At 41.5% G+C, this 24496-nt stretch overlaps 1 protein-coding gene across 1 annotated transcript in view; it reads right to left on the bottom strand.

The window, feature by feature from the left end:
* The window catches only part of nell2a (neural EGFL like 2a), a 147816-nt gene that overhangs the window by 105633 nt on the left and 17687 nt on the right, over nucleotides 1–24496 (bottom strand). Inside the window, exons 4-7 of the mRNA XM_051690267.1 lie at nucleotides 19407–19580; nucleotides 19216–19312; nucleotides 4686–4758; nucleotides 4507–4589 (exon numbers count right to left, since the gene is read on the bottom strand). Of these exons, the coding sequence (XP_051546227.1) occupies nucleotides 4507–4589; nucleotides 4686–4758; nucleotides 19216–19312; nucleotides 19407–19580 (427 nt within the window). The remainder of the gene's footprint in view (nucleotides 1–4506; nucleotides 4590–4685; nucleotides 4759–19215; nucleotides 19313–19406; nucleotides 19581–24496) is intronic.

Consider the following 24496-nt stretch of genomic DNA (forward strand, 5'->3'; position numbering starts at 1 on the left):
CTAGGTCCTTCTTCTCTGAAACAACTATGACAGAACAATTCAGTCACAGACAGCCCCAGCAGAGATGGATTTTTTTTTAAGAAACCTGGTTCTCCGGGGGTCTGGGTAGCTCAGTGGTAAAGACGCTGGCTACCACCCCTGGAGTTCGCTAGTTCGAATCCCAGGGTGTGCTGAGTGACTCCAGCCAGGTCTCCTAAGCAACCAAATTGGCCCGGTTGCTAGGGAGGGTAGAGTCACATGGGGTAACCTCCTCGTGATCACTATAATGTGGTTCGTTCTTGGTGGGGCACGTGGTGAGTCGAGCGTGGATGCCGAGGCAACGCACTCAACAAGCCAAGTGATAAGATGCGCGGTTAAGTGATAAGATGCGTGGGTTGACGATCTCAGACGCGGAGGCAACTGGGATTCGTCTAACACCACCCGGACTGAGGTGAATCACTACGTGACCATGAGGACTTAAAAGGACATTGGAAATAGGCCATTCCAAATTGGGAGAAAAAGGAGAAAAATAAAAAAAAAAAAAAAAAAGGAAACCTGGTTCTCCTGCTCGTCGGCGTGCAGAGCACGTGAGTAAGCTGCGCAGGGTATGGCAGGAGGACAAGTCCGTGTGGTGGTATGCCTTAGAGTTTTTGCCATTATCCTCGAGTCTGGGATACAATGAGGCCTGCCTTATTGAGCTTTTTAGGGCAAGTCTGACTGAGCCCATTAAATCTTATGTCCCAGATCGCATTGAGGGGGGGATGAGTTCATCACAGCCTGTGCCTTGGAAGACTTCCAATCTTCATCCCAACCCGAGAACAGGGATACCCCCCACACGGAAGTGGATGCCTTGGCCACTGCCTCTGCACCTCAGAAGAGGAGGAGAAGGAAGAAGCCCAGCCCATTGGCCGAGCCCACTGCGGCTGACCGCCTGGAGGTGTTGGTTCCCGTTGGCAACCGCCAGGAGTCGGAGGAGCCCGCTGGTGTCCGCCAGGAGGCGGAGGAGCCTGTTAGTGACCGCCAGGAGGCTGAGGAGCCCGCTGGTGATGGCTAGGAGGCGGAGGAGTCCACTGGTTACCGCCAGGAAGCTGTTCCCCAGTTGTTGCCAGCTCCCTCGGCCATGGAGGCCATTCCCCTGCTGCTGTCAGCATTCTTGGCTACGGAGGCTGTTCTCCAGTCGCTGCCAACATTTACAGCCATGGAGGCCGTTCCTCTGCCACTGCTAGTGTTCACGGCATTGAGGCCGTTCCCCTGCCACTGCCAGTGCTCTCGGCCACGGAGGCTGTTCCCAATCGCTGTCATTCTCAGCCACAGAGGCCGTTCCCTGATCACTGCCAGTGTTCCGGGCCACGGAGGCCGTTCCCCTGTCACTGCCAGCGCTCACGGCCATGGAGACCATTCCCCAGTCGCTGCCAGCGCTCACGGCCACAGAGGCTGTTCCCCAGTCATTCCAGTCCACAGCGGCCATCATCCAGTCTGTCCAGTTCCAAGTGGCCACCTCCCTGACTGATCTCCTACTGTTCCCAGCGGCTGCCGTCCAGTATGTCCAGTCCCAAGTGGCCACCGCCCTGCCTGATCTCCTACTGTTCCCAGCGGCTGCAGTCTAGTCTGTCCAGCCCCCAGTGTCCGATGCTTTGTCTGCCCGTCCCCAGTGCTCAGTCTGCCCAATCTGACCCTCGTCTGGTGGTCGCCATTCCATCTGTCCAGCCCCCGGCGGCCGCTATTCACCACACCCTTTGTCCGGTGACCACTTCGGACTTCACCCCGTCCCTAGAGCTTCCTCCCTGGCTGTCGGACCACACGCCAGCAGCCGCCACTCTTCTTGGCTTCTGTCAAGCTGCCGCCACAGGCCTCATCCACTACCCAGCGGCTGCCTGCCGCTGAGCCTGGCCCCTACCCAGTGCCCACCATCATGTCTGACCCATGCTGTCCAGCTCCCAGCAGTCCCCGCCCATTCTGACCTCATCCCTGTACCCTGCTTGCCTGACCCTTTGCCAGTGGCCACTGATCTGCCTGATCCCTCAACAGCAGCTGCCACTCAACCTGTTTTCTTGTCCCCTGTGGTGGCTGTTGACCCTAAACTCTCCCCTGCGGCTGCCGCCAACCCTGAGCTTCCCCTTGCGGCCATCCTTGACTCGTTCATAGCGGCCATCATTATCCCAGACCTCACCCCTGGTCCGGAGTGGCCTGTCCAGACCCCAGCTGCCGCCTATCTCCCCATTCACTCCCCAGCAGCTACTACTCAGGCTGTCCATTCCCCAGCTATTGCCCCACTGGTCTATCTGCTGCTCTTTGGCTGCCCTAGCCACTGGGTCCTCTGAGTTTGCCATTATGGCTGCCTCTTCCCTCACAATCTGCCCAGCGGTCACTGCCCAGCCTGTGCCGATCCTAATTCTGCCTGAGACCACAGGACTAGTCTCGTCCCCAGCCTTTTTACATACCCTCCTCTACAAGACCCTACCCTCATCCTATCCCTGACCTTGGTCTGCCTCCTCACCAACCCATTCCCTACAGCTGTACCAGTCCCCTCAGTTTTTGATCCCTTACCCTTTCCCAAACCTCAGGTCATCCAGTCTGTCTCTTGTAGTCACTATACCCTGTCAGGACCTGCTTCCTTGTCTGCCCAGCCTGTTCCCTGCTCATTACCTAAACCTGCTCTATTCCTGGGCCTTCCTCCCTAGCCACCTGATCTCACTCCTTCCCTTACACCTTTTCCCTGGCCTTCTAACCTTGCTCCTTTCCCAAAGCCCTTTCCCTGGCCTCCAGACCCCGCTCCTTGGTCAGAACCGCTAGAGCAACCCTGGTCTGTCCCGTCGGCTCTGCCCTGGTCCTTCCTGCTGACTCCGCCCTGGTCTGCCATGGATACCTGGCAGTCCTCTCATCCGTCCATCTCTTATCTCTTTTTGTGCCATCCTCCTGTGTTCCCCCACCCTCTCTCCAATGCTTGGCGCCCCCTATGTTGGTCAGTCAGGTTTGGACACCAGGAGGCATTCATCGGGGAGGGGTACTGTCACAGCCCTGTTGTGACTGTGCTGTCAGTTTTGTCCTGTTTGCCTGTTTCCCTCGTGTGTCTCCCTCTTTCTTTGTGTTTTGCAGGTGCCACATTGATCATCTCAGCCCTGTTGCCCTGCTGATGTGACTACCTAATTAGCTGATCATCTGTGACACCTGCCTCCCTTGGCACCCTCCTGATTTCTCTCCCTAAACCAGCTCCCTTCATGTTCAGTCCTGTGCTGAATTTTTGGTTGGTTTGTGAGTTTTTCGGTCTTTTCCTTAATCTGTCAGTTTGGCTATAGAGTCTTCGGTTGGTTCTAGTATTATACTAGTTCTGTTTTTAGTTCACCATGGACACATAATAAACCATTTGAATAAAATCAAATCTGACTCTCTATAGCTTGATATTATTTAAAATTTCACAACTTAGTCTTCTTTTTTTATTATTATTGTTTATTAGGTTCTACTATTTACAAATCAAAAAGGGAAATGGAAAATGTACACAGCAGTCGCACTCGGGTCTCAGGAGGTTATTATAATATTAAATAAAAATAATAATAGCTCACATTGTGGTTGACACAAACCACATTTGTTCTCGCTATAAGTGAATCAATATTTAAAGATATTTTTTCAACTTCATATCTCAGGGGTTAATTTTCAACTAAATGATCAGATTTAAACATTTTTCTTTTTGTTAAATGAAGGTCACATTAAAACGGACTTGGAAACTTTTTTCCAGACCTTCATCATTTATTTTTGGTACTTTTAAAATGTCTTTTATGTATAGATTTGGCTATTTTGGCCTTGTTCCAGACCCATACTTTCAATAATAAACTATGAAAATCAATTTGAAAGAATACATGTTATTACATATTTATTACATGTTTAAAACTATGATCATCTAAATAAAAAATATATTTACTGTGTGAAAATGATTTTGGTAACACTTTATTTTACAGTGTTTATGAAGCCATTAATATATTAGTATTCAGCTGTGTAATAGTGAGTTAATTCAAACTTAAGCACAGCATGTTAAGGTATGTAGTTACATATGTAACAAGATCTTCCTATTAAACAAATAGGTATGTAACAAGACTGGCCTGTTACACATATGTAATAATATTTGTCTGTTACACATGCATAGTTACAATGTGTAATACATGTGTAATACATAACTTAAGTACATGTTGATACATGTTATTACATTATTTAGTACACTGTACTTACTTGGGTAATTACAGTGTAACAGAGACACTAAAATAAAGTGTTACCATGATTTCTATAAATTTTTCAAAAATTACGACTGTCCCACAGTTGTGTCATAATTTCCACAACAACAAACAATTTTTCCCCTAATAAAGTTTTATCTAAAGTTAGTGTACTTGTTAACCAAGTGGACAAAAGTGTCAGTGAAGAGCATGCTTGAGATGAAATATGAAAGAAATAGAAAATTCAAGGGAAATGTCACTTTTTATTGGCCCTCATTTTTTGGTCGTAACCCCCAAGTTGAGAATCACTGAGCTTGTGTTTTACCTTACTGGAGGTTTTAGCCAAGATGTCTTGCAGTTCCATGATCTTCTGCACGAGTCCATGGAAGTCATTACAGGTCGGGCAGGCTGATAGAGACATAAATGAGATCATTCAGCATTCATGTACATCTTTCATTCAGCAAATAGTGCGTAATTATAGATAAACAAATTAATTGCACATACTGCGATTGAGGTCGGGGCATTGCGTGATGTATCCTTGAGGCATTACAAGAATCTGCACGTCTTGCATCACTCCCTGCATTCAAACCAGGTTTGTCAAAAACATAATGCTCCAAGAGGAAAATGAATCAGAAATATTAATTCCGTTCATAATAAACACATTAAATATCATTAACTCAGATAGCGCTCAGAAAACGATGACCTTGAGTTGTTTTCATGAACTTATGGCATGTCGTGAATGCAGAACTAAAGAGCGTGGCTAAAAAAAAAGTCTTTGTGGTTAGAATAAACTTGTTAGGCCCTATAACACATTAATAAGCATGTAATTACTTGTGTGGAGTACATACTAGGAAATGTGAATGTGTATTGACAAAGTTTCCCAATAGGAAAATCACAAATGAGATCTCTTTAGTGTCTCAATTGTTTCTCTAGACAGCAATGAGGTTAAATCTGTGCAATCAAAAGAGATCTCGATATGAACTAAAACTTTTTTCAAGAAATTCTCCCAAGAGCAAATGATCTGAGCTATGGGATCCACATTAACTTTATAGCTCTGTACTGTCAACAATTGATGAGTTTCTCCTAACGAATTGTAGGAGAAATGTCTGGTACTTTAATAAAACATGTGAACGCCATAAGCTCTCAAAAAGCAACCTTTAAGTGATAAAATTGTTCTCTGGGTTGTTTATAAAGTCGCAAACATGCTGCTATAGAGTCAACAGCCGTCTTTGTAGCGAAGCCTCGTGGATAAGAAGGTGAAGATGGTAAAAATGTGGCTTTTAGATGCTTCAAGGCTGTTTTATTTGTTTCACAGAATGTTAACAGAAAGCGTAAGCAATGGAAAACACTAATAATGGAGTGGAATAAAGGGCAAAGATAACATTGACCTTTTCCAAGACACATTCTGTGGATTATCACCTGTTACTGTGGCAGGTACAGACTAAACTTTATTGCTTTTTACCTCGAATTGGGGTTTATATTTAGTTGTTTTATCTCCTTATGGAATCAAACTTACACATTGAATTCAGCGAATGTAGCTGGACACTACACAGAGTTTTTCATTTGCGATATAATCAATGTAATTTCATTAGTATTCGTAGGGATTTGTACATCAAGTGTGCTTCTAACATACTCTGGATACACACTGATATAGTATGTACAATATCACCATATTGGCAGCTTCTAAAATGTAAACGGACTTTAGAGATGTACAATAGTTTACTAATTATTTGAGGTTTACAGAATTCATGCAATTTATTATACTGTTTATGAGATTAACACAATACTTTGGGCCTAAGCACAGCGCAATGCCGTAAGTCATAAGCGCAAAGTCAGTGGGCATGGCCATGAAGATTTGACATTTTCATGCAAGCACACGCTAAGTCTATGCACAAGTGGGTTTGGCGAAATAGCATGCGTAAGGTGCTAATCGGGTCAACTGAGGTTCTTCTCTGGCACTGTCTCCGTCCTATTATATAGTCCATTCCCTGTCAAGCACCAGTGATATAAACAAAGCCAACGCACTCATAATAAGTTGAACATTATTTTTTGCATTAAATGGGACACGCTCCTTTTATACGCATTGAAAATGTGGTGTTTGTTGTCCTGTGATGCAGTCATGTGATCCATTCAATCCAAAACAACAAGGTGGTGGCCCATGTTGTAGTGGCGTTGTTGTTTGATAGTGTTGTTAAAGATAAACGTTACTTTGTACAACATTCACATTGCATTCCTTCAAAGGCGACATGAAGTGTACTTGGAATTGCTGTCCGGCGACGAAACACAAGGACAATTGCATTTCAGACCGCACATAGAGCGGTGTACATGGAAATAGCCTTACTGATATAAATTAGATCATAAATACAATTGTAAATATAAACATAATAATAATAATAATAATAATAATAACTGAAAAAAATAAACCATGATCTAAAGATAGTTAACACAAATCTCATAAATATTTGTTTCACACAAAAGTGATCGTCATGGACATAATTTGATGTTCCACTATATCTTAAGAGTTTGTGCATGAACTTTATGACCACCTGCTGTTGAAATCCTCAAACTGCAAATTCAGGAACTAAATTTGGACTTTGCGCTGAGATAAGACCTGCTTTTGAAACGTCTTATCGTAATGACACATTTCTCAGGAAAAGTGCAAACTGTGCTTTGCGCCACTTCATTAACATACAGTACACCCACAGTTTGCACACATACACCCAGAGTAGTACAAACACTCCCGCCCATGCCCACTTGCGCTTTGCGCTGGCACGAAAATCGGATAAGACATTGTGCATGGTCGCAGCGCGCATCACTGTGCTTTGCGCTCTCATGAAAATAGAGCCCTGTATGTTCAACGGCACCACCTGCATCACTCCATGCAATTAAAACCGTGGTCTGAGGTTAGTCAAAAACATATTTACATATTTTTAGTTTATCAAGTATTTTTAGCTTACACAGCATTTCATTTTTACTGTTAATATTATTTAAAGGAATATTCAGGGTTCAGTACAATTTTAGCTCAATCAACAGCATTTGTGACATAATGTGGATTACGATAAAAATTAATTTCGACTCGTCCCTCATTTTCTTTTAAAAGACCAAAAATGGAGGATCAAGTCAGGCACTTACAATGGAAGTCAATGGGGTCCATCTTTGGAGGGTTTAAAGTCAGAAATGTGAAGCTTATAATTTTATAAAAGCATTTATAAAAATTATTCTGTTAAAACTTGTGAATTATTTGAGCTGTAACATTGTTTAAATCGACTTTGGGATTACAGGGTTTACGGCTTTACGTCGTCATGGTAACGAAGTTGTAAAATTGTCTATAACTGCACAGATGTGGTTAGTAAGTGATTTTATCACAGTAAAATCATGTTAACACACATATTGTTTATGTCTTGTGTCTATACTTTTAAAACAGTGAGTATTTTAATGTTTACAGATTACTGACCCCATTGACTTCCATTGTAAGTGTCTCACTGGAACACACATTTGTGCTTTTTTTACAGTAATAGTTTATAGTTAATAAATGTTTTCATGACACGAAAAGTTATTTTAGTTTAGTTTCAGTTTTTCCAACTGTTTACAAAAATGTTTGCATTTATGTAGTTTTCTTATTTGTTTTTGTTTTCATTTACGATAATCACCATAATGGCATATACCTGCAAACTACATTTTCATATAAATTTGAACCTAAATTTTGATGTATGAAGACAGTATGAACGTTCATGGTGTGTTTGGGAAGTTGGAAACTTGTCAGCGAGCATTTTTCAACATGGCGATGCAAATCCAAATGCCCGTGCACCACAGTAATCAAACACTCCACTCAGAATCCAGCAGAGATGAAACACTGTTTTTAACGTGGCGGGAATCAACTGAGTGTGGGGAACCGCGGCGAGTTTAATAGGAGGTGGGCAAGGCCGCGCTCTCTGTAATTGAACATAATATGCATTGGGCAGAGGAAAGGATGTGGGTGGCACAAGCGTAATAACAGCTCGCAGTTGCCGCTGTCCCACTCTGATACGCATAACAACCACATACAGATTCAATTTGTTTCATACGTGCCTTAATTTGATTGGCCTTCATACCTCGGACACGCAGCGCTCTGCAGCATCGCAAATAGACACTCTGTATCCATGGCAACCTGGCCCATCTCCTCTCCAGAAAAGCATTTTGGCCCTCACAGGAGTTGAGCGCCGTGACTTATGAGAAATTGTTTTCGAAATTGTCTTGCTTCTTCAATTTTCCAGCAATAAATTCCAAAGCCGATGCTGCTTTCCCAGGATTCTTCATGGCGATGACAGGCAAATAGAGGTGAGCGCTTGGAATTTAGATGAACTCGGGATGTAATTTAGTTTCTGTGCGGGTTGCACACACTCACAGCGAGTGTTTAAATTAGGGGCCTTCACTCGGTCAACGAGTGTTGAATCATTGCTAATCGAACGGTAATGGTGCCTTTGATCACTGCCATGTAAAACTGTACATCAATATTTCTCAGCAGCACTTTGAGTGCAAACGGCCACTCCATTGTCATTTAAGTTTAATGCAGAATCTCTTTTTAATATTCCAGGGAAAATGAATTGGCTGAAAATCAAAGGAAACATTCAACGACATCTTGACGTTCAAAATGAAAATGTGTGTGATTTGTGTATGTGAATAAAAAAAGAGAGATTTATTTGCTTTTAGTCAAAAACCAGCAGACCGTAAGAGCACTAATCAGCGTCTCCGTGGAGACAGAAGCAGGGGTGCGGGGTGAGAATGCTCGTCGAGAGCCACAAACACCCCCATCTGCCAATTAACACAAGAGATATTTTACAATCCGCAGTGACACTTACATATCTTTAAGAGCTCACTCTCATACACACGCACACATTACAGTGTATGTTAATGAGAATTAAATAAGGCTCTGTACTCTAATAGATCACAGATGGGGGTGTGAATTAGAATAAAGAAGAATATAATTCCTCTCACATCACTGAATGGAAATATCCATTCTTCTGTGAATATAATATTCTATTTTATGTAGCCTACTGCTTATTGCATACTGTATACATGCAATATATACAGTACTGCATACTATGTTTAAGAATATTATGTGAAAGAATGTGCATTATGCAACAATAAAGGTTGCAGTACTATGCACAGATAAAGCAGTATCTAGTATGCTGTATTATCGTGTAAACACTGTAGTATACCACATTGAACCATAGTATGCTACATTACATTGCATAATCAGTGAGAAATGCAGTATGCAATGATAAACTTTTCAGTTGTATGCACTGTTAAACAAAGTAGTATGTAGTATACTGCATTATTTTGTAAACTGTATGCTACATTAAAGGGTAGTATGGAACATTACATTATAATTCATAAGAAATGCATTATGCAACTCTAATGTTTCAGAAGTATGAACGCATGACGTAGTATGTAGCATGCTACATTATACTGTAAACTGTAGTATGCTATATTAAACAATTGTATGCTACATTATATTGCTTAATTCATAAGAAATGCATTATGCAGTGATAAACATCTCAGTAGAATGCATGGAAAAACAAAGCAGTATGTTGTTTGCTGCATTATTTTGCAAACTGTTCAACATAATGCTACACTGCATTGCATAATTAGTGAGAAATGCAGTATGCAGTGATAAACATTTCAGTTGCATGCACTGATAAACAAAGTACTAGTATACTGCATTATTTTGTAAACTGTAATATGCTACATTTAACAGTAGTTTGCTACATTAAATTGCATAATTAGTAAGAATGCAGTATGAAATGATAAACTTTTCTGTTTTAGTATGTAGTATGCTGAATTATTTTGTAAACTAAAGTATACTACATTGTTGCCACATGATCTTATGATGTTACATGCTTAATTCAGCGAGTGGTATTCAGTAAAGCGCAACTAATGCAAAGGTCATAGGTTTGATTCCCAGAAAACACACTCTGATGAAAAATGTATATGTTTGTAAGTTGCTTTTTGCTATAATGTGAATACAGTTATTTTTATGTTTTTCTCAAGTTTTGTGTAACCTTTTGGCAATTTGATCATAAATAAATAAATAAAAGTGAAAATGGATGAAGCAGCAAATGTGCCACATCTGACACCACAGCTGATATTTCCAGGCAAGTTTGACTTCAGCAATGTAAGTGAATGGCCCACATCGATGCAACGCTTTGAGCATTATAGAATTGCGTCAGACTAAGACAAACAGTCACAGGTATATTAGGTCAATACGTTCATGTATACAATAAGAAACAAAGCTGAAGATATCCTGAATGTTCTTCCTTTAACTTTCCTTAGGAGAAAAAGTCATATGAGGGGGTGAAAACAGCTTTCACACAGCACTGTGTCAGCAAACACAACATGATCTTTGAGCGAGCATGTTTCAACAGACAAAATCAAGAGGCAGGAGAGTGTAGAAGCTTTTATTACTGCTGTCCATGTGCTTGCGGAACATTGTGAGTTTGGAGCACTAAGAGAGGAATTAATAAGAGAAAGGATTATTGTTGGCATACAGGACGAAATACTGTCTAAAAGTTTGCAACTAGATCCTGAGCTCACAATGGCAAAAGCCATGACCAAAGTGAGGCAAAGCAAGGCTATAAAGAGACAGCAGCCCATCCTGTGTGGCAGTTTGCGAGAAGGGCGGACAGCAGGGGATGTTGATGCGGTGCGCACAAAAACATGACAGTCACAAAACATTGTGAAATGGCCAAAGCAAAAGCCCCCCAGTAAAGCGGACAAAGACTGTAACTCTTCAGGTTGCGGAAGATGTGGAAATACAAAGAGACACAACTGGAAAGAGTGCTCGGCAGGTGAGACAGAATGCCGTAAATGTCATAAAAAGGGACATTTTGCAAAGCAATGCTGGTCAGTTGGAGCAAGAGGAACAGAGTATGAAAGACGTTGCTTTTCTGGGGGAATTGTGTTCAACAGAGACGTTAAACCGATGTCCTGACTCTCTATGGTCATTAAAAATCCTAGAGCAATTCTCGTAAAGAGTAGGGGTGTAACCCCAGTGTCCTTTCTCAATCATGGCCTCCTAATAATCCCCATCCACTAATTGGCTCTATAACTCTTCTCTCTCCTCTACAACAATAGCTGGTGTGTGGTGAGTGTACTGGCACACTATGGCTGCCATCGCATCATCCAGGTGGATGCTGCATACTGGTGGTGGTTGAGGACAGTCCCCTGTTCACTGTGTAAAGCGCTTTGAGTATAGTGTCAGAAAAGAGCTATATAAATGTAACGTTCAAATGAGTGGGTTGAACTGATCAGATTAAACAGTCAAAATACAGAGTTCAAGCTGGACACTGGCACAGCAGTTACAGCAATTCCAAGTAGCAGTTTTTCTGCAGTCATACACGGTGCACCATAGCCACCCTGCAAAGTCCTGTACGGCCCGGGAACCAGTACCTCATTGGTAGATGTCTCATTATTTGGGTTAGGAGGAGTGCTGATCCAAAAACAACCAGATGATGGTATCTGGAAGCCAGTAGTGTTCATCTCCAGAGGGTTGTCAGATGCAGAGAAACACTACGCCCAGATTGAGAAGGAGGCTTTTGCAGCGACATGGGCATGTGAACACCTTTCTTCCTGCCTGCTGGGGTTAAAGTTCACACTTGAGACCAATCACAAGCCTCTAGTATCTTTGCTGAGCACCAAAGCACTAGACCAGCTCCCTCCTCGTGTCCTAAGATTTAGACTGAGACTGATGAAGTTCAATTACGACATAATCCATGTGCCTGGGAAGCAGCTAATTGCGGCAGATGTGCTGTCAAGAGCACCTGTTAAGCACACACTCTGTACTCTGTACTCTGTACTACTGGTACATTCACTTCCATTGTTCCGGTTGCTGGCTGTTCCTGTTCCGGTTGCTGCCGGCAGGCTGCACAAGTGTTTGTAGCTTGCTCGCCTGCTTAGCATTGCTTATTATTATTCTTATACGTTCATCGTTTTATCGTTTGGGTGACGTCTCAGTGGCATACTCGCTCAGCAAATGGACACTTCTCTCCCGTTCCTGTTAGGGTTTGCAATCGATTCTCCCTACTCAGTTATGCACCCACTGAGAATCATGTTAAAAGAGCCTTAATAATTGGTGATTCTATTGTAAGGAACGTGGAAATAGAGACTCCAGCCACCATTGTTAAATGCATTTAACGGGCCTCGAGCGTTTCTTTCAACCAAAGCACTAATTGTAAATTAAATTATAACAGATCATGGTTTGGATGTGCAATGTTTGACTGAAACCTGGCTTAAACCGGATGAATATATTAGTTTAAATGTATTTACTCCCTCAGGTTATTGTTATAAATATGAGCCTCATCTGAAGGGTCGAGGAGGAGGTGTTGCTACAATTTACAGTGAAGTTTTTGATGTTACTCAGAGGACGGGATATAAGTTTAAGTCTTTTGAAATAATAATGTTTAATGTGACACTGTCAGATATAAATAAAAAATCTCTGCCGCCTTTTGCCCTTGCTACAGTAGATAGATCACCCGGGCCGTAGATTTCCTTGGTGAATTTGCACATTTTCTATCAGATCTTGTAGTTACTGTAGATAGAGCTTTAATTGTTGGTGACTTCAACACTCACATAGATAATGAAAATGACACATTGGGATTAGCATTTATCGATATTCTCAACTGTCTTGGAGTCAGACAAAATGTGACAGGACCAACTCATCGCCATAATCATAGGCTAGATTTAATTCTGTCATATGGAGTTGATGTTGATACTATAGAAATTCTGCCGCAGAGTGATGACATCTCAGATCATTACATTGTCTCTTGTTTGCTGCGATTAGCTAATGTTGCTCAATCTATATCACGCTATCATTCAGGTAGAACTATTCTTTCGACCACTAAAGATAGCTTCACTAATAATCTTCCAGAATTGTCTCACATACTCAGTAAGCCAAAAAGTCTAGAAGAACTTGATGTAATAACAGAAAATATAAATACAGACTTCTCTAGCACTCTTGATAGTGTCGCCCCCCTTCAATTAAAGAAATTTAAAGAAAAAAGCCCCACACCATGGTACAATGATCACACTCATGCTAGTGGAAGAATACAAAATTAGAGGTATTTCACTGTGCATGAAAGGATACTGTCTGTAGCTACAGACTGGCACTAAAACCTGCCAGGTCAGCATATTTTAGCAAACTCATAGAAAATAACCACAACAATCCTAGGTGTTTATTCAGTACTGTGGCTAAATTGGTTAGGAATAAAGCATCGACTGAACCAGATATTCCATCGCAGCACAATAGTAATGTTTTCATGAATTTCTTTACTGATCAAATTGAAATAATCAGAATTAAAAATGGAAATTATGCAATCAACTGTCATAGCACCTCAGAAAACAGTGTCTCATAATTTTCCTCACAAGCAGCTTCAAACCTTCGCTGTCATAGGTCATGAAGAGCTAACAAAACTTATCAAAAAATCAAAGCCACAACATGTATGTTAGATCCAATACCAACTAAGTTCTTAAAAGAGGTATTTCCTGAAATCTCAGAACCTCTTCTTAATATTATTAACTTATCGCTATCCTTAGGACATGTCCCAAGAAACTTTAAAATGGCAGTTATCAAACTGCTTATTAGAAGCCACAGCTTGATCCTGGAGAATTGGCTAATTACAGACCGATTTCAAATCTCCCATTTATGTGAAAAATACTAGAAAAGGTTGTGTCCTCCCAATTATGTTCATTTCTACAGAGAAATAGTATATATGAACAATATCAGTCAGGATTTAGGCCCCATCACAGTGCAGAGACTGCACTTATCAGAGTTACAAATGACTTGCTCTTATCATCTGATTGTGGCTGTAATTTCTCTTCTGGTGCTTTTAGATCTTAGTGCTGCCTTCGACACAGTAGACATTCTCTTGAATAGGCTGGAGAATTATGTTGGCATTAGTGGACTTGCATAAGCATGGTTTAGGTCCTATTTTTCAGACCGCTACCACTTTGTGTGTGTAAACAAGGAACTGTCAAATCAAACAAAAGTTAAGTATGGAGTGCCACAGGGATCAGTTTTAGGACCTCTGCTTTTCTCCTTATATATGCTTCCCATGGGAGATATTATCAGGAATCATGGAATAAGTTTCCACTGTTATGCCGATGATACCCAACTTTATATTTCTTCTAAACCCAATGAAAATTCATAATTCTCCAAATTAGCAGAGCGTTTCAATGAAATCAAAGATTGGATGGCCAGAAATTTCCATCAACTCAATTCTGACAAAACAGAGGTACTAATTATTGGACCATAAACCTCTAAAAATAAACCGCTAAAATAAAATTTGACTCTTGATGGATGTACTGTTACATCGTCTTCTACAGTGAAGAACTTGGGTGTTATATTTGATACCAATCTGTCCTTTGAAAATCTAATTTCCAATGTTTGTAGAACAGCATTCTTCCACCTCAAAAATATTGCTAAGTTACTACACATGCTCTCTGTTGCTGATGCCGAAAAACTGATTCATGCGCTCATGACCTCAAGACTAGATTATTGTAATGCATTACTGGGAGGATGTCCAGCAAGATCAATATATAAACTTCAATTTCTTCAAAATGCAGCTGCCAGAGTGCTAACTAGAACCAAGAAATATGATCATATTAGCCCCATTTTATCGTCATTACATTCGCTACTTGTTAAATTTCATATAAATTTTTAAATTCTGTTAACTACATACAAAACTTTGAATGGTCTGTCTCCACAGTACTTAAGTGACCTTCTACCATGCTATATTCCATCACAATCATTATGATCACAAAATTCTGGCTTGTTAATAGTTCCTAGAATATCAAAATCCACAAAAGGAGGTAGATCCTTTTCCTATTTGGCTCCTAAACTATGGAAGAGTCTGCCTAACACTGTTCGGGATGCAGACACAGTCACTCAGTTTAAGTCTAGATTAAAGACTCATCTATTTAGCCAGGCATACACCTAATTTATCCATCAACTCACAATTAGGCTGCTTTAGTTAGGTCTGCCGGAACCAGAAACATGTATCATGATCTATAACTCTGCATAAAATTTAATGGCATCTACGCTAATATTATTCTATTTGTTTCCCTGTCTCAACCTCATATCCCGAGATTACCAGAGCCGGCTGGATCCAGCTCCATTCCTGCTTGGTGTCGGACTCCAATGCTACATGTCGCTGAGTGATGATGATAAACTACAGCCAATGCTAGCCAGACATCACTTCAGTCTTTTACAATGGACTTCAGAGGATGAACTGATGCCAACTCCAACTGTAAGACATCAGATACTTCATATGCCACTGCCTAAACCATGGACCCCACCGAACCTCACCGAAATTATCTGCCAGTTGAACTGCGATGCTCCTCATTGATCTCTGCCTGCATCACTTTTGTCTACTGATGACTGATGGATGTGGCAGGGCGGAGGTCAGGCCCGCACACCCGGCCCCTAATTAGGCTGATTAAGCCCAAGAGAGATAAAGGCGACCGGAGACGGCAGTGCGACAGAGAGAGAGTTACGGGTAGCTGCCCAACACCTGTGTGTGTGTCTTTTGGTTCAGTTTATTACTAAACCATTATTTATACTTTCAAGCCGGTTCTTGCCTCCTCCTTTCCATTTAATGTGTTACACTGGTGCCAAAACCCGGGAAGTAGGAGGGATGCGCCATAGTAGAGTCCTCGCCATTACCATCCACCCCAACGGAGCAGCCGTGGCCATCCACCGGGGGATGGAGGAGCCCGGCCACCTGAGAGCGAAGGAACAGCCGCCGACCGCGAGGGGAGGAGGGACTCCTAACTGGCCACCTGGAGCAGTCAGGGCCGCTGCCAGGGGTGGGGGAGGGAGACCCCTTCCATCCACCGGAATGCGGCGGGGCATTCCATCCGCCAGGGGCCGGAGGACTGCCTCCGATCCACCTGGGGAGGCACGGCTGTCATCCACTAGAGGGTGGAGGAGTGGTCAAGGACCAGGCTACGGCATATCGGAGAACCAGTGAGTAAATTATTATTTTTTTTCTCTCTCTCTCCTCTCTCTCTCTCTCCTGCTGCCGCACCGCGTTGGCCTTTCCCTCTCTTTTAAATATTATTGTGGTTTTTCTTGGTACGATCACTGTTACAGTGTGTAGGTACCGCATTTATTTTTTTTGTTTCCCTCCCCTTGTCCCCTCCCTGATCCAGGTAGAAAGGGGGGGGGGGGATGTACGTCATGCCAGGGGCTCCCCGGCATCAGAGAACGAGGGAGGAATGTGGCAGGGCAGAGGCGGGGCCGGGTCGTGATTCCGCACACCCGGCCCCTAATTAGGCTGATTAAGTCTGAGAGGGATAAAGGCGACCGGAGACGGCAGTGCGACAAAGAGAAAGTTACGGGCAGCTGCCCGACACCTGTGTGTGTATGTGTGTGTGTGTGTCTTTTGGTTCAGTTTATTATTAAACCATTATTTATATTATCAACCGGTTCTCGCCTCCTCCTTTCCATTGAATGTGTTACACTCTTGGAATGGAATACATAGACTATCATTTCATTGCCAACAAAAGCTTTCATCAGCCAACTAACAAAGGACAATGCATATATGTGAACTTCTGCAGTTAATCCAGGATGAACTTCAAAGACATTAGACATTAATCTTACAGTTCATTAAAAATCTTTTTTTAAACACTGACCTTTACACTTACTTAGTTTAATCATTTAAACCATGACTTGCACTGCACACAAATAACTAATATTGTCATTATATTCATGTTGTTTAGTCAGAGGGGAACTGGCCCCCACAGTGATTCTGGTTTCTCCCAAGGTTATTTTTCTCCATTAACCAACATATTATGGAGTTTTGTGTTCCTTGCTACAGTCGCCTTCAGCTTGCTCACTGGGGTTCTAAATACAATTATTATTTAATTATTTAACTTTATTCACAATTTACAATCAAATTTAATCAAGCTACTCAATGATGACTCCAAGATTTTATAGATATTTATGACAGCAGGGGCGTAATCCGGAGAGTCTGTCCGGAGAGAAAGAAAGCGGTAAGGGTGCTTGCACCTGAGCTAGATTATGTTTAACACCTTTCTCTAATTCCAGTGAGCATGGGGAGAGCGGCATATAAACGGCCATGCCACCATCATCCAGGGAGAGAGACTGGCACAAGGAAGGCCTCGGTGCTACAGAAGCCGTTGTGTTTAATCTATTATGTTTGTGAAGCTGAAGTGTTTAAGTAACTATATGCCTGTGAAGCTGATGTGTTTAAATAACTCCGTGCCTGTGAGACTGATGAGTTAGTGAAATTGTAAAGCACTGAGATGGACAATTAAAATGCATACCTGAATCTGGAAACCTCACTTCCCTGTGTTCTCCTTCCCTTCTGCTTGTGAGGCTGTGTTACAATATTACAGTTTCATTTTCTGTTAATGCATGACTTTCTGTAAAGCTGCTTTGAAATGATGTGTGTTGTGAAAAGCGCTATACAAATAAAAATGACTTGCCATGACACTCTCACAAGAGGAAATAGACCACGAGGCAGATGTGAAAGTGTTCGTTGACTCTGTCGTGCAGAGCCTGCCAGCAACAGAAATAAGGCTGAAACAAATAATTGACAAACAAAAAGCCGACCCAGTCTGTGGAAAGCTCCGGTGCTACTGCCAGACAGAGTGGCCAGAGAAAACCCACCTTTCACCAAAGCTTTGGCCATACTGGAAAGAGTGAGAAAATGTCTCCATGGCTGGAGACCTCCTCTTAAAAGGGCAAGAATCGTAATCCCCAGTTCCATGAGGAAAGAGATGCTGAAAATCCTTCATGAGGGCCACCAGGGAAGTGTCAAGTTCAGGGCCAGAGTTCGTCAGTCGGTCTGGTGGCCAGGTCTGTCCGTACGCATCAGTCAGCTTGTTGAACGATGCAGTGTCTATGCTCAACACAGGCATGCACAGAGTGAGCCCCTGTTAATGACACCCATACCAGAAAGATCATGCCAATGCATTGGCACTGATATTTTCTTCTGGGAGAAGGAGAACTATCTGCTTGTTATTGACTATTTTTCTCGGTATATTGAGGTTGCTCGACTTAAGGTATCCACCTCCAGCACAGTCATATCTGCACTGAAAGAGGTGTTCAGCTGACACAGTATTCCAGAGACAGTAGTGTCGGACAATGGGCCACAATACAGTTCTGCTCTCATCAAGGACTTTGCATCTGAGTGTGGACTTACTCACATAATTAGTAGTCCGTTATACCTACAGGAGAATGGAGAAGCAGAGTGTGCTGTGGCCATAGACAAAGGTTTGTGGAAAGGAGGAGGAGATAAGGAAACTGATATATCGTTCCACACCATTGGAGAATGGGTATTCACCAGCACAGCTGCTTGTGGGGAGGCAGCTTCACATCGGGAGACAAAAGGAAAGAAACAACAGCAGCAGTATTATAACAGATATCACAGAGCTCGACCCCTTCCTGTGTAGCAGCCAGGGGAAAACGTTTGGCTGCCATTGGAGAAAACACATGGAACTGTAATGTCCCAGACACCAGCCCCACGTTCTTATTGGAACAGAAGATGGGCTGGTCAGGATAAACCGTACTCATCTCCGTGTGATCCATCAGCTTCAACAAGCGACACAATCAAATACAGAGACTGACATTTACACACACACTACACCAGACACTGATACAGAACAAACAGAGTCAGGCAGAGTGTCACAGCCACCTAAGAGGTTGGACTTGTAGAAGAAAGAAAAAAAAAATAAGTTAAGAAAAGTTCTGAAATGTGTAGAGAGACAATGTGTTGGGTTATGATGTTATATTGTCTTGTATAGAGAAATGTTTAAAAAGGGAAAGTTCTTAACAGGGGAGAAAATGTGCAAGGATTGCACATTTTGGCAATGATATTATATAATCCGGGCTTTCCTTGCATACAGAAAATGTGTGTACTATGCACAGTATACATACTGCATACTATTCCACACATGGTCAGTCTCTATTAACATGTTAAAATAAATGTTTGTGAATATAGTTTATAGAAAAAGAATATAGTTAATAAAATACCTTAAATAAGCTGTGCACACTGTTTCTCTGTCCGACCCAAAACGAGGTGTCTTCTGGTATTTCCATGAGAGGAATCGCTACCACTCGCTCATAGATTCTGAAGAGAAACACCACAATCAAAGTAGACATGTTTAAAAAGCCATCAGTTTGAGGGAGTAGAAGTAAAAACGCTGCACCACTGAGTACTCTACCTGTTGCAGTCAACATACAGTGCCACATGTGAAGCACTGATGGCCACCGAAACTTTGTGCCACTGGTCGTCAGCGAGCATGTACGGGAAAATCTCTGTGTACGTTTGCTTATCCTTCGTCTGGAAGTGAAGACGCAATTCTCTCTTCTGCCCGCTACTCTCCAGTTCCAACAATCTGCAGGAAAAACAAAGGACACATATGTCAATTATACACTGTAAAAGTGCAGTTGTTACCTGTGATAGTTGATAGTTCACCTTAAAATTACAATTATGTCATTGTTAACTCACTCTTACAGTATGTCATTCCAAATGACTTTTTTTTTTTTTTTACTGTTGAACACAACAGGAGATGTTTAGCAGAATGTTAGCCTCAGTCAACATTCACTTTAACTGTATCGAAAAAAGATGCAATGAAAGTGAATTTGGCTAACATTCTGCTAAGCATCTTCTTTTGTGTTCACCGTAAAGGTCATTTGGAAGGACATGAGAGTGAACTATCTTTTAAATAGCTTTTTCTACCTGATCTGATCATTAAAAGTTACTTTTGTTGGTGTAACTAAATGTAGTCAGGTTGAATCGGTCTTATTAAATAATATTTGACTTTTTCTAGCATGTTGTACAAACAAAAGCGATCAAAGCAAAAAGAGGAAAAAATGCAAATCTATCGACAACACAGCAGCCACAGAATCAAAACAAAGTTGCTTTGAGAATTCAGCAGACGAATTAGTTGCTTAGCTTCCTTGCTCTTTATTTTCCTTTGCTAACACCACAGAGACTAGCGCTGTACTGTGTTCCTTCAGAATCACAGCAAAACTGCTCAGACAATTTAGAGGCTAATTAGTGAAGTTTTCTAAGTCAAGCCTCAGTATTATTATTGCTAATACTCGGCGGAAGACATTTGAACAAACTAAACGTTTAGTGTGTATGTTGTCCTGCAGTGCTTGTGCTACAGACATGAATGTTACCTCAAATCACGTGTCTTGTTGAGGAGAGGTGTGCTGTTATATAACTAAGAGATCACACTTTCGATTTTCATCTGACGGACGTTAAACGAGATATCTAAATATAGACTTATATTAAAGGAGGGACTTAAGTAATATCTGGACTATTTTCACAAGTAAGCAACTACCAACAACACCCAAGAAACCACATAGCAACACAATAAAAACCACCCAAAACACTTTAGCAACCACCCTTACGAAAATCGAGTTCATGGCAAATATGCCTCAAACTTGCAGCAAATTCACCACTGATAATTTTCACATGAGGCAAACTTGCAGCAAATTGTCCGTTGTTGCCAAAGGTTTCCCGGATGTTCACCACTACCGGTGAAGAGCTGCAAACTTCTGGCAAACATTTGCGGCGAATCAAAACCTCATTTGCATGTGAAAATAACAATCGGCAAATTTGCAGCAAGCTTGTGGCTAATTTTGATTTTGACACCCTAGCATTTATTTTTTATTTTATTCCCCTATTTTTTCTCCCAATTTGGAATGCCCAATTCCCAATGCACTCTAAGTCCTTGTGGTCACATAGTGATTTGCCTCAATCCAGGTGGCAGAGGACAAATCTCAGTTGCCTCTGCATCTGAGACTGTCAATCCGTGCATCTTATCACATGGCTTGTTGAGCACATTGCCATGGAGACATAGCGCATGTGAAGGCTTCACGCCATCCACACTCAACTCACCACACACACCCCACCAAGAACGAACCATATTATAGCAACCACGAGGAGGTTACCCCATGTGACTCTACCCTCCCTAGCAACCGGGCCAATTTGGTTGGACATTTACATTTATGCATTTGGCAGACGCTTTTATCCAAAGTGAATTACAGTGCCCTTATTACAGGGACAATCCCCTTGGAGCAACCTGGAGCTAAGTGCCTTGCTCAAGGACACAATGGTGGTGGCTGTGGAGATTGAACCAACAACCTTCTGCTTACCAGTTCAGTGCTTTGGTCCACTACACCACCACCACTCCGCTTAGGAGACCTGGCTGGAGTCACTCAGCACAACCTGGGATTCGAACTAGTGAACTAGCGAACTCCAAGGGTGGTAGCCAGCGTCTTTTACCACTGAGCTACCCAGGCCCCGACATCCTAGCATTTATGCAGTGAGATTTGTATTTGCAGGCATCATTTGCATTTTACAGAAAGTGTAAAAATCTAATTTATAACTTGTTCTTACTAAACATGACATTGACAGCAGGGAAGACAGCTCGATCTTCGTGACCAGAGGTCTGCAACCTGACCCGAGCCTGACGCGACCCAACAACCAAAAAAGGTCAGGTTTTCAAGTATGACTTCGAGTTCAGGCTGGGTTTGGGTTCGTAATAGGGCTGTTTAAAATATTTAATCGATTTAATTACATGGTGTGCCAATTATTTAATCGAATTAATCGCAATTTATCGCATATATAAATATTTGCTGAGAAAGCCCCTCAAATAACAATAATTCAATATATAATGATGAAATAATTATAAATAGTTATATTTAAATAATTACAAATAAAATATACTATTCAGATAATTAAAATGCATTACATTATTGTGGCAGAGGCGTTAAGCATTGATATGACAATTCAAATAGTGGCTTTAGAATCCAATATATTGTTTATTTGCATATTATTGAACATAAGACAATGTTGTGCTGTCTGCTGAAGGGTTGGTTTGTTCTCTGAATAAGCTGTGTGTTGTCTATACAGCTAAAGTTTTGCTTACTGCCCCCTGGAGAAAACAGGTGGTACTTCAAGCTTGAATTGCTCAGGAATGTTCCTTATTACAGTCCGGGATTTATTGCGTTATTTTTTTATATAGCTAATCACTCTAAATTAACAAATTAAATCGACAGCCCTAGTTCGTAATTAAAGAAAAAATAAATAGGCCTGCATGACTTGTTTTGTAAACACGCTCTCACTTACAGACACATGTGGACGAACAAGTCAGGGGCTGTTCACAACAAACGCGTATTTGTGCATGTCAGCACGGATTCTTTTTTAATGTTTTCTTGTGTAAACCCCATATGGACAAGCATCTTTAACCATCACGCTGCGTCTCGCTGTTTCTTCAGCATCTTGCGCAGGACTGCAAAATATTTTTAGGCACCGTGTCAAGAACTCTTTAAAAATGCATCTCAAGACAACTGCATTTCACGATGTACTGCATCAAGCTTTTTTTTAAATGCAGGCATCACACAACTTTGATGTTCTGAAGAAGTTCAGGCTGCAAAGAGGACTGATTGTTTCACTGTTATTGTTCAGCACCCAGTAAAGTTTCAGTGCTTGATAAACTGTAATCTAATGTTTTCTTCCATTCCGATTCTTCAAAACTGTGTGTTTACTGTTACTATAGTGTTTCTAACATTGCCTATGACTTTACATACACAATGGAGTCTCCTGCAACAAATGCTCTTGCTTGCATTTTGGGTTCGGCTCTGGTTCGGGCTTAAAATCTGATGGTACTGGTCAGGTCACATGGTCTCGGGTATGGGTCGGGTTTGGGCTTCCATTTAAGCCCTGTGCTGTCCTCTGTTAGAGACATAAACAGACCAGTACACAGAATCTGAAAAAATATAAAGCGTAAAAAAGTGCATGGCCCTGCGGCACACCGCCAGCAGGAGGGGTACACACTTGCCTCTAACAACCTGAAAGCGTCTATTTACCTTTCGAAATGTCCTCCGTAATAATATCCCAAGAGAATTCCATCACAGTGCATCAATGGATATGCACCTCTCAAACCATTGATACTTAATGCTTGAAGTCCCAAGGAACACCAAAGTCATACAGATTTTGGAGTTAGAACAACATTAAATAGCATATACAGATTAGTTTAAAGCACCCTTCACCTCACATCATGCTGTGTTACTTGTCTCCGTTAAGATTTAGGGGGAAACGCTGATGGGGAAAGCTGCCAACAAACTCATCAGCCCGCCTGCCTGTGCCGACTACCAATTTATATTTCCTCCATTTTACAGAAAACTCTTCATGCTCGAGAGCATTATCCGAGAGAAGCCAATTACAGAAATGCAGGTTTTGATTTATCTACAAACAGGCACCTAAAGAGTTCTGTTCCTCCCGCCTTGCACTTCTAGTCAGTGTCGTTCCACACACAAAAGAAATCAAGAAAGAGAATATCAATACCAGCCCGAGTCGACCCAATGTCAGACCCACCTGTGTTATTGACTCTTAATTACCATCTTTCACTGGCTTCAATAAACACAGTTCAACGAGCACAATTAGAGTAAGTTGTCGTGCTGTTGTTGTCTTGTAAAAGACGTTGTTCTTTTCAAACGGCAGGGTTGTAGAGACTCTTATCTCGAAAATACTCTTGACCTGATAACCCTAAAAAGGCCTTCAGACCCTAAAACACACCTCGACTCCAAATTGCCGGCAATAAGAGACGTTTTCTGTCAATAATTAGAGTTTCTGCCTGAATTTAGATGATTATATAAGAAATAAAAGCTATAAAAAGCTGCTAACACTATACAATACGTTTCTATTCGTTAACATTAGTAAATGTGTTAGGTTTCATTTTTATTGTTTGTTCATGTTAGTTCATGTTATATTAACTAACTTTTATTGTTAAAAATGTATTAGTGCAAGATAAAGTGCTGTTCACTCTTCAGTGTTGTTCATTGTTTATTCATGTTAACGAATGTAGTTCATTAATGTCAACAAATACAACTTTTTGTAAAGTGTTACCATAAAAACATCTAAACATGATATTAAGATACTGTAAGCGTATACATAAAAACACAATCTGAAAAATTAGAGAACATTTAATGGAACATTCTGAGTTATTTTCAATTTTCATGTTAGATTACAAAAATACATAATCTCTTTCTTTATAATAATGTGCACAATATTGTTTACAATAAGACCAGGAAGGTGTATTAAGACAGTAAATAGAGCAAATGGACAAACTTTGAGCTTGGCTTGAAAAAGCCTGGTCTGAAAGTTTAATCAAGTTTAAAAGTTCAGATCTAGCAAAATCTAGTACATTTTGAAGTTTTAGTTGCCAGCTGTTGCTAGCCTTTGCTAGTATGTTTTACAGCTTAGTTAGGTATTGCTAGCATGTTTTAGCATGACATT

Source organism: Myxocyprinus asiaticus, chromosome 46 (assembly GCF_019703515.2).
Source record: "Myxocyprinus asiaticus isolate MX2 ecotype Aquarium Trade chromosome 46, UBuf_Myxa_2, whole genome shotgun sequence".
NCBI classification, from domain to species: domain Eukaryota; kingdom Metazoa; phylum Chordata; class Actinopteri; order Cypriniformes; family Catostomidae; genus Myxocyprinus; species Myxocyprinus asiaticus.